This window comes from Saimiri boliviensis, chromosome 11, assembly GCF_048565385.1.
Source record: "Saimiri boliviensis isolate mSaiBol1 chromosome 11, mSaiBol1.pri, whole genome shotgun sequence".
Lineage (NCBI taxonomy): Eukaryota > Metazoa > Chordata > Mammalia > Primates > Cebidae > Saimiri > Saimiri boliviensis.
The window spans coordinates 119,347,523-119,357,514 of NC_133459.1; the positions used below are offsets into that span (position 1 = coordinate 119,347,523).

The following is a 9,992-nucleotide window of genomic DNA, read 5'->3' on the forward strand; positions in this document are numbered from 1 at the left end:
CGGCGGCAGCGGCGGCGGCGGCGGCGGCGGCCCCGGGGTCGCTTCCCGCCGCCTGCGTCTTCGCCGGGGTCCCCCGCGCCGCCACCGCCGCGCCACGTGCGCGGTCGTTCCTGGAGCGCACGTTCCGCGCTTTCTCAGAAATTTTTGTAACTCCCCCCGCATCTTTCTTTCTTCCCACCTCTACTTTTTGCATAAGAGAAAAAAAGTTGTGTCCGAAGTGTCCACCGATTGCCACTTCCCAATTACTCTTCCTTTTTTCCCCGCCCCACTTTTTTTTTTTTTTTTTTTTTTTTTTTTTTTTTTTTTTTAAAGCGGCGGCAACATTGTTTGGTTTTTATTTTGTTTTACGATCGATAGCTTCCTTCGCTGGTTCGGGGCGGCTGCTGAACGGCGGAGTGGCGTGGACCTCATGTACAAATGACAACAATGGAAGGGGCCAGCGGGTCGAGTTTTGGAATAGACACGATTTTGTCCAGTGCCAGTTCGGGCAGCCCAGGCATGATGAATGGAGATTTCCGCCCTCTCGGGGAGGCCAGGACCGCGGATTTTAGGAGTCAGGCCACCCCGTCTCCCTGTTCGGAGATTGATACCGTAGGGACTGCGCCTTCTTCTCCTATCTCGGTCACCATGGAGCCCCCGGAGCCGCATCTGGTAGCAGACGCGCCCCAGCATCATCACCATCTCCACCACAGCCAGCAGCCGCCGCCGCCGCCTCCGGCCGCGGCCCCGACACAAAGTTTGCAGCCTTCGCCCCAGCAGCAGCCGCCGCAGCCGCCACAGCAGCCGCCGCCGCCCGCCCAGCAGCTGGGCTCCGCTGCCTCAGCCCCCAGGACTTCCACATCTTCTTTCTTAATTAAGGACATCTTGGGCGACAGCAAACCTCTGGCGGCATGTGCACCCTACAGCACCAGTGTATCCTCTCCCCACCACACCCCGAAGCAGGAGAGCAACGCAGTGCACGAGAGCTTCAGGCCAAAGCTCGAGCAGGAGGATGGCAAAACCAAACTCGACAAGCGGGAGGATTCCCAGAGCGACATCAAATGCCACGGTGAGTCGCGCCGCGCGGCGTTCTCGGCCGGCCGTCTAGCTTGTCCTCCTGGTTCCCAATCTCCCCTTCAGCCTTCAGCCAATCTCTGCTGGGGTGTGATTCCAGGAGCTTCTCGGGCGATTGGGCGATAGTGGACAGACTGCAAGCCGGAGGGAGGCCTGGGCGTGCGATTTGGGGACTCTTCGAAGTTCTGTTGATTGTTACATTTCTAACCCACAACCTTCACCACCATCCAGCTCCTTCATTTGTTTTGCTTAATTTTAATCTATCGGGGATTGAGGGGCATCGGAGGGCATCTGACAGGAAATACTTTTCTTTGATAGAAGGGATGGACTTGGGATTTTTCTAGCCGAGACTTTGGGAATGGGAATGGGAATGGAGGGAAGTGGGAGAGAGAAACCACTTAGCTAGTGTGGGTGTGATCACAACCTGGTGTTTATTCTGTCATGCAAATGATTCCACCTGCCCACCTTATTTTCTAAACACCATCACAGGAATTACCGGTTTTAATGAAGGAAAAATTTCTGAGTTCCTGAACGGAGCAACTTTAGATCGTGGTTAGTATAGGGAAGCCGGTAAAAATTTGTAATCAGTTTCTTAAAAGCACCCTTCTTACCCTATGGCCTCAACTGAATATCTGTATCCTGTGAAGATTTTTGGTCCCTTACAAGTAATTAGGAGGTAGCATTTATAAAAATAAAATCTTTTGAAATTGAATTAATCTTTTATGTTTTTTTTTTAAAAAGATGACAATGGAAATTGTCCTTTAACTCTCGTTTCCCATTTTTCCTCAGACAATTTCATAAGTAAATGTAGTCTTTGCATGGCAAGAGTTTTAACATACCAGGAGCGATTTTTTTTTCCTTTACAGACACATTATTTATTATTATTAATCCTTGCTTTTCTGGTAAAGAAATGTGCTGACTGTCTGGAAGGTAGGATGTTGGCTCCTCATTTTACTATTATAGCATTAGCATAATAGTGTCCAAAACAGATGTACAGTCTGGTCTGGCGATTTTTTGTGCACCAACCTCCCCAGTGGGTCAATTAGAGAGATTATTGTTCTTCCTGCAGGGAAGATCAAGGAGCACTGCACAAACGGGTACAAACAGGGAGGGATTGACATATCGATTTCCCAGCATTTCAGTAAAAAACCAAAGTTGACAAATAGAATCCGGAAATCTCCACGCTGTCACCTGGATGGGCTCAGTGCTTTTGAGCTCAACTGGGTGTCTGGGTGACATATTGTTTCTGAAGCTTTAAAAGAATTGATGATGCAGGTGGCTTCAGAAAGCTTGATCCCAACATTTTCCAAGTGCATCTGATACAGAGAAACATCCAGAACTTTCAGAAAAAAGTAAAATGAAAAAGATACCCTCTCCTAAAAAAAAAAAAAAAGCGTAGAAAGACCCTTTGAAAAGTACCAAATCAGTGAAATAGAGTCATATTGAAAACAATAAAAGGGACAGCATCTCTCTCCATCAAGGAAGCAGTAACAAAATAACCTTTTTAAAAAAGTTTATTGTTTTTAATGTTTACTTTTTATCTTGCAACCATATGACGATCAGACACCCTTTTAGACCCCCTTTAGAACCTCTGAACAAGGTCCTATACTCTCCAGTCTGAAAATAGTCCTCTTCATCCATAAGGGGTAAGACCTGAATGTGTGTGCGTTCTTCGGGTGGCAGAGTATAGTCCCCCGAGGCCAGTGGTTTGCTTGGGAATATGGAAGTGAATGCTAAGACACTCAGTCCTTACCCATTCCAGGCTAACTTATGACTGTGGCTGGGTTTTTATGGTAGGGACAAAGGAGGAAGGAGACCGGGAGATTACGAGTAGCCGTGAGAGTCCCCCTGTGAGAGCCAAGAAGCCTCGAAAAGCAAGGACTGCTTTTTCCGACCACCAGCTCAATCAACTGGAGCGTAGCTTTGAGCGGCAGAAGTACCTGAGTGTGCAGGATCGCATGGACCTGGCTGCAGCGCTCAACCTCACTGACACCCAAGTCAAGACCTGGTACCAGAACCGCAGGTAAGGGAGGCAGTTTAGGGGAGCAGAGGTGTCTGGCCATTTAAGTCATGACCATTACACCAATCTTCTTCCCTCCTGGCTTCTAGAAACTCTAAAGACTGAGAGTTAGAGACCCTGGAGTGGGCACTTGGGTGCTTTAAGGATGAGGCCGGGATGAGCCACAACCCCAAGGTGAGAGGGACCAAAGGACAGCTGGTATTTGGATAATTTTGCACTTCCAAGTGCTTTAACAGGTGCTACTTTCCCTCTGAAACCCGAGCCGCTGGAATTCCCCCAACTTCATCCCCAAATCAATGAAGCCACACCTTCTCAAATTGAGACATCTGTGCAGCTGACACTCAGGCCCAGAGAGCCTGCGCGGTGCACCCCTTGGGCCCGCCCCAGGCTGGTTCCAAATGTTTGCAGCCTAACGCAGCTCAGCCCAGCTATTGCTATCTCCATAGAGCTGTCCCACCAAGCGTCAGCGTAAATGTCCTTGCTTTGGCCTGTAAGGCGGCCAGGAGAAGCAGGGTCCAAGCCTTCGTCAGTGTAGCTGCAGAGACTAGGAGAGCCCAGCTGGGTTGGAGTTGGTTTGGCAGCCGCAGGCTGGAGAAACGGGTGGCTGGCGAAGCATCCAGACTGGGAGAAGGAGGGTGTGGGGGTCTGTCCCCTGTACTGGCTACCTCGGCTGTCTCAACATGGAGCAACGGTGTCGCAGAGCCTGCCTGGCACTGCTCCTTCTCTGGAAGGGAAATTAAGAAAGCAAAGTGGCTGGTAGTGCTCACAGGGCTGCAAAGGGTAGAGTGGAACCTGGGCAGTCTGAGGCAGAGACAATGCTGTGTTTTCAAGCCTGCCGCACATTTCCTTGTCTCGCTTTTCTCTCCCCCTCCCTTTCTCTCGTTTGTGTTCTAATCGTCCCTAAGTGCGGTTGGAAATGCCCATCCAGTTGTCATCTTTACCATAATTTTCTGTCTCATTACATACGGTTTCAGCCACCCTAATTCTGTCGGAAAACATTAGTGTCATTTGTAGCCAATTTAAAATGGGCGACATGTTTATTAATTTGGCTGGAGCTGCCGGGGATGCAGGGCCCACCAGCCCTGCGTTCCTTCGTAAGGCATTTGAGCACACGCCTGCTCCTCTCTTCTTCCTAGCAGGGTGTACACGGGGGAGGGAGAAGACAGAGAAAAGCTGATCACAGGTTTTAATTGTTACTTTCTCCCTGAGGAGGAAATATCTTGAAATGCATTTCCCCCGTCAGAACGGCCAGGAGGTACTTTGCCCTTGGGAGAGCTCGCCCTCAAATGAATTCCGTTTTAAGACCTTGTTGCCATCTTCCCCTTCAGCTCCCTGCCCACTATAAAGTCCTGTTGGCTGACGAGAGAAATGTGTCTCCCGGCCCTGGGGACTGAGAGGGGCTGTGGTCCCTGGCCCAGGAGTCTATGCATCCCTTTGTTTATGGTTTCTTCTCTCTCGGCCCCAGCCCCAGCCCGGGAGAAGGAAGAGAGGCTGAAAGCAGACTCTGGAATTGTTGGGCGGGGAGGCGTTGTGGAAGGGGAGCTAAGGAAAGAGGAAGGTAATTGCTTGTGCAAGTCTCCTTTGGCTCTAAAGAAAGTTTCAGAAAGTAGCCAAATATAGGAGGGACAACAGCAGAGCCGAGCTTTAGGAAAAGGCAGCAAGGCTTGTAGGATTTCATTTGTGAGAGTCTCAGCCACTGAAGGTGTAATTCACAAAACTGCCTTTGGCTTTGGGTCTTTCTGGGAGCAAGACTAGGGCTGGAGATGTGGTGCATTGCCAGTTGGAAGAGGTCTGTGAGTCTTCCAGCCACCTAGGGGAGAAAGAAGGAGGAGGCAGGAGGATGCCAGAGAAGGGGCCGGGTCTTGGTGCCTGGACCATGCCCACAGCTGCTAGGTGCCTGCACGCCCACTTTCTTTCAGGACCAAGTGGAAGCGGCAGACGGCGGTGGGCCTGGAGCTGCTGGCTGAGGCAGGGAACTACTCGGCGCTGCAGAGGATGTTTCCGTCGCCTTATTTCTATCACCCCAGCCTGCTGGGCAGCATGGACAGCACTACGGCGGCGGCGGCTGCCGCTGCCATGTACAGCAGCATGTACCGGACTCCTCCAGCACCCCATCCCCAGCTGCAGCGGCCCCTGGTGCCCCGCGTGCTCATCCACGGCCTAGGGCCTGGGGGACAGCCAGCCCTTAATCCCTTGTCCAGCCCAATCCCGGGCACCCCACACCCCCGGTGAAAACCTGCAGCGAAGGCACTGCAGTCCCGTCCCCAAGTCCCTGGCCAGCCCGGACTGCTGCTGCTCCTCTCCCCCGTCCAGGCCACTAGGCCTCCCTTGCAGCCGACTCTGGAAGGCAGAGGAGTAAGAGAGGAAGATGCTTACCAGTGGGCGGGGTGGGGGGCCCCCAAAGAGGAGCCAGCCCTCTGCTCTCCGTCTCCCTACCCCTAGAAACAGAGCTGGAAAGCTCCCCCACAGCAGTGTGACTGGCGAAAACGCTGACCCCACACAAAGTGCGACCAGTAAGTGAAAACATCAAAAAAAACAAAACCTCAAATTCTTTTTTAAAAAATGACTTTAGGGACAAGCAGGAGGGAGGGAGGGGGGAGGGCTAAGGAGGGGAGAAAGAACTGCACGGAGCGGAAACTGCGGAGGCAGAGAGAATTGTAGATGGATAGCCAGCCTCAAGTGCTGAGGCAAAAGGTGTTGCCGAGGACATTCCGTCTGCCCCAGAGAAAAGAGGAGGGTGACTGAGAACTTTGCACTGATTTCTCATGACCTTTTTTCTTTTGGAAAAGTGGCATGCTCCATAATATGAAAAAAAAATGTACATTTGAAAGACTGAGTGATAAGTGATATATCATATTTATTATATGTTGTCCAAAAAGAGTCACTTATATACGTCAGTAAAAACATGATTTTTCTTTTCATGTCTTTTTGATTCAGTAAAATAAATGCTTAGACAAAAATATAGATTTTTTTGTGATTGAAAATTACAAAAATAAAGTTTATCTTTTTTTAACAAGCGATGAAATCCAAGGGAGCTGATTTTACTAAAGCAGAATGTACAATGATAAAATGCTGACCTGTTTTAGAACAATATTTTTTTTTTCTGATATATTAGGACTTTACAAAATCCGTAAAGATGTTGGGTTGGCTTGTATAAAAGCAGCTCCATTTTTCGTGCTGGCCTCTCCGGAGCCATTATTTGATATGTGTGAGTTTCTTTCTTTTTAAGTGCATGGTCTCAAAACAACCCAGGAGGCGGTGGAGAAAATCTGTACTTGCAGGCTGTTGGTGCTGGCTAAGTCGGCAGCCAACTTTGCTGCGGTCCTGGCCTGCACAGAGTGCCCAGCTTGACCGGCGTGGTGATCCCTCTGTCCACCCCTCCTCCTCCTGGGGGTCGTCCTGGGGCAGCAAGGGTCCCAAACGCTGGGCAGTGATGACAACGCCGGCGCGGGCTGGGCGGCGGGCGGACGCTCCTCGGGCCTCGCAGCTGTTCTGCTGCCTGCGGCTGGGCGCCCGTGCGTTCGGACAGCCTGCGAGCGGGAGGCTGTGGGACGAGCAATTAGGACGCCCCCAGGAGACTTGGAGAGGCCCGGCTAACAAACCCTTGTGGTGGCTTTGATCGTTGCCTTCTCAGTCCCTGGCGGCCGGCGTCCAGTCCCCAGCCCCACGCGGAGCCGCTTGTGTTAGGGAGTTCCTTGTGCTGTGATGCCTGGAGCGGGAATGCAACGGTGAACTCAGGCTGAGACTCGTTGCCAAGGCTTTTATCTGCACACCTGGGACAACGGGGACCGCAAAATAGGAGACCCTGTCCAGAGTGTGGAGGAGGCTGCTGCCTGCTTTAGGAGTATGTGTGAGAGAGTGTGTGTGTGTGTAAGTAAGTGTTTGTAGCGTCCTGGCTTAAGTTAACCGTAAGCCACCCCCATCCCCCATGTGGCTCCCCATCAGGCTCAGTGCTCAGGACTGTGTGAAGGAACGACTAAGTGGAGGGTACAGTTCCCAGACTGTTCCCACTCCCCTCCAGCCCCCAGGTCACTTCCCCAGTAGCTAGAGTCAGCTTCCCAATCTGGGCATCCTCACGTTTCTATCCTCACTCCTGCTCTTACCCCTTGGTACAGTGACAAAGGGGTAAGACAAACAGCTAAAATACATTTGGACCTGGCCTTTAACTTTCTCTGATGCTTGAACCTTGATGTAGTTAAAAATGTTTTTAAAAATGTGAAGTGATGTGGGAATGTATATTTAGGAGGGGTGGGAAGGAAGAAGGGAAAAAAGGTGAAATCCAGGCAGAAATTGCCTGGGGAGGGGCGCCTTGATCAGACCTTGGCTAATTAGGAAGTGGTTTGCAGATTTCTCTCCAGCTCATCAATTTGCTTTAAACTTGGTCTTGGTCTTGTTTGATTCTAACAAAAGGGTCTGGACTGGCCCTTTTCATTTTCTGCTTACTTAGCTGAGACAAACTCAGACAGCTGGGCTTGGCTGGAAATTGGGCGTCGCTCTGTCCAGCGGGGATGTCCGATGCCTAGGCACTTAGCAGACCCTCCTTGTTTCATCTTGCAGTTAGGTTTTTTGATCAAGTTTAAGCAGTTTAAAAGTGGTCTGCCTAGGCCTAAAAAGGCCCTCGCTAAGGTTTGAGGGTGCTACATCTTCTGTTTGCACTGCAACTGGGGCGGGTCAAATGTGGGCACAAGGAGGAATTTGAGAGGCCATAGAGTTCACTCATACAAAGAATCTGTACAAAGAATTAACTCAGATCCAGGTATGAAAACCACACAAAACTACAAATCCAAATGAGGCTAGAGCACCCATTTGCTGCCAGCAGTCCCCAGCCACCAGCATGGAGGTGGGCCGGGAAGTCCGCCCACTGAAACTTTACTCTTGAGGCTGAACTTGGACTCCTGAGGTGGACAATGCAGGAGGAAGCACTGTGCCTACAGAGATCAAGATTTCTTAATTAACCTCATATTCCTCTGCTGCTAGCAATCACTCAGGATCCATTAGAGTCCTCCCTAAATCCAAGTTTCTTCAAAGTCATGTTTTCTTTCACTCCCTAAATCATGCAGCGGAATGTGTCAATGTCTTTTCTAAACTTGTTTTTGTTACCTGTTGTTGCATATAAGTTGGCAGATTGGATGTTGGGGGTGGGGGAGATTGTCCCAGGAAGAAAGTTGGGTGAGTGCCTGGTTCCTTCATTTTTTTTTTTTTTCCTGCATCAGTACTGCAAAGGGCACGTCAGCAGGTGCCCTAGTATTCAAAAGTCCCTGAACTACTGCTTAAAAGTAAAATTCAAACCCAATTTTTTTCTTCACAAAGGGTCCTTCTTTCCTATTGTGCCTGCTCAGCTAAATTGGGGGGTTGTCTAGGAGGTGAGAAGTACAACACCAGGTTTTCTGAGAAGCAAGGAACAAGGGAACAGGCAAAGGCCTATTCTCATGGGATATCTGGAGTTAAGGAGAACCAGAAGACAGCTGTTCCTGGGAGCTGTACTCTTTTTCTTTTTCCCACCTTGGCTGGTGTCTGAAGGGCACTCTGTGGCTGGACTTCGATTGCTCCTTTGATTAAGTTGGAGGCTAAAAAAACAGGGACTTTCAGTGGCAATCTTTGCTTCCTACAGAAACACAGTAATACAAACTTATTTCAGAGAGATGTTTAAAAACCTGCAAAGGCCTCTTAGATTTGCCAACACAAAGATCAGCTCAGGGACCCCAGCAAACCTAGCACAAATCTGGAATGAGTGTGAAGGAAGAGTTAACTCCCTGGCTAGCAGCCAGCTGTTCTAGCCCTAGCTAGTGATTTTTCAATGAGTTGCAAAGTAGTGATTGCTTCTTGGATCCATGCCTCCAGCAAAGATACCTACCACCCTGTATCAGTTTAGTTTTGCTCCACCCCTTAAAATGAAAGCCCACACGATGGCAAATTAGACAGCTGATTTCCTCCCTTGCAAATAAAACTGCTTACTCTCCCTCCTCCTCCCTCCCTGCCATCTGACTCCTGCCTAGGCAGCTCTTCCCCAGGAGTCTGTCGGGTCCCACCTCCCCTTTTTAAACAAGCGGCTTGTGAGTAGTTTGTTTTGTTATATTTTTAACTTCCTGAAAATATTTGGAAAAGCTCTCCCCAGGGCTAAGGAAACTTTAGTTCTTGTTAAGCCACGTGGTTACAAAAATATACTGGAAGAGAGCTGCCTGGTTTTTGAAGTCAACATGCTTGGAAAGAAAGACTTTTCACCACTGGTGGACATGATCGGGGCAGGGTCAAGCCTTGGAGGGAAGTGATGTTTCTTTTGCATCTCTGAATCCTTGGTGAGGGACTGTGGGGTTGCCCTGTGCCCTGGCTGTTGAGAGAAGTATGGGCTGATGGGCGAGGGGGGGCTTCTCCAGGAATTACTCCTATGGACTCTGGAACAGTGTCCCCAAGCTCTTTGAGTCTCCCCTTAGGTCTTTGTCCAGTCCCACTTTTTGGTCATTTCCAGGCTTTTTGGCTAACATTGGTGTTTTTTTCTGAAGTTAAGGCCTCTTATCAGGGTCCGCTGCCCAGTGCCCTGACTTCTTACTTCATCCCCAGGGCTGGGTAGGAGTAAGTAAGAGGGGTGTGTGGGGCTGTGGGAAGGTGTCCTTTCAGAGAAGGAGAGGTGTCATTGGCCTCTTGGATTAGGAAACCAGGTCAGCTGTCTTGGGCGATGAGATAGATGACCCAGAAGGGACTATTAACCCCCCCCCCCCCCACACACACACACACTTCTGGCTGAATTTTGAAAGTCTCTGCCGGTTTGAGTTTTGCTGGGTGGACCGTCTGGATCAAGCTCACATTCTCCGTTTATCTCCTCTCTCCTCTCCTTGTGTCGGCCACTGGGTCTCCCTCTCCTGGTTTCTCTCTGCTAGCACCACAGACAGCTCCCAAGGCGCGCGGAGGAGTTAGGTGCCCG

The 9,992-nt window shown here is 50.1% G+C and overlaps 1 protein-coding gene across 1 annotated transcript; it reads left to right on the forward strand.

Annotated features, from left to right (window-relative positions):
* The first annotated feature begins 301 nt into the window (after positions 1 to 301).
* Positions 302 to 9,773, forward strand: BARHL2 (BarH like homeobox 2). The gene is made up of 3 exons (XM_003933315.4): positions 302 to 1,048; positions 2,851 to 3,076; positions 4,993 to 9,773. Exons 1-3 carry the CDS (start codon positions 418 to 420, stop codon positions 5,303 to 5,305), a joined length of 1,170 nt encoding a protein of 389 aa, XP_003933364.2. The 5' UTR covers positions 302 to 417; the 3' UTR covers positions 5,306 to 9,773.
* Positions 9,774 to 9,992: the final 219 nt, after the last annotated feature.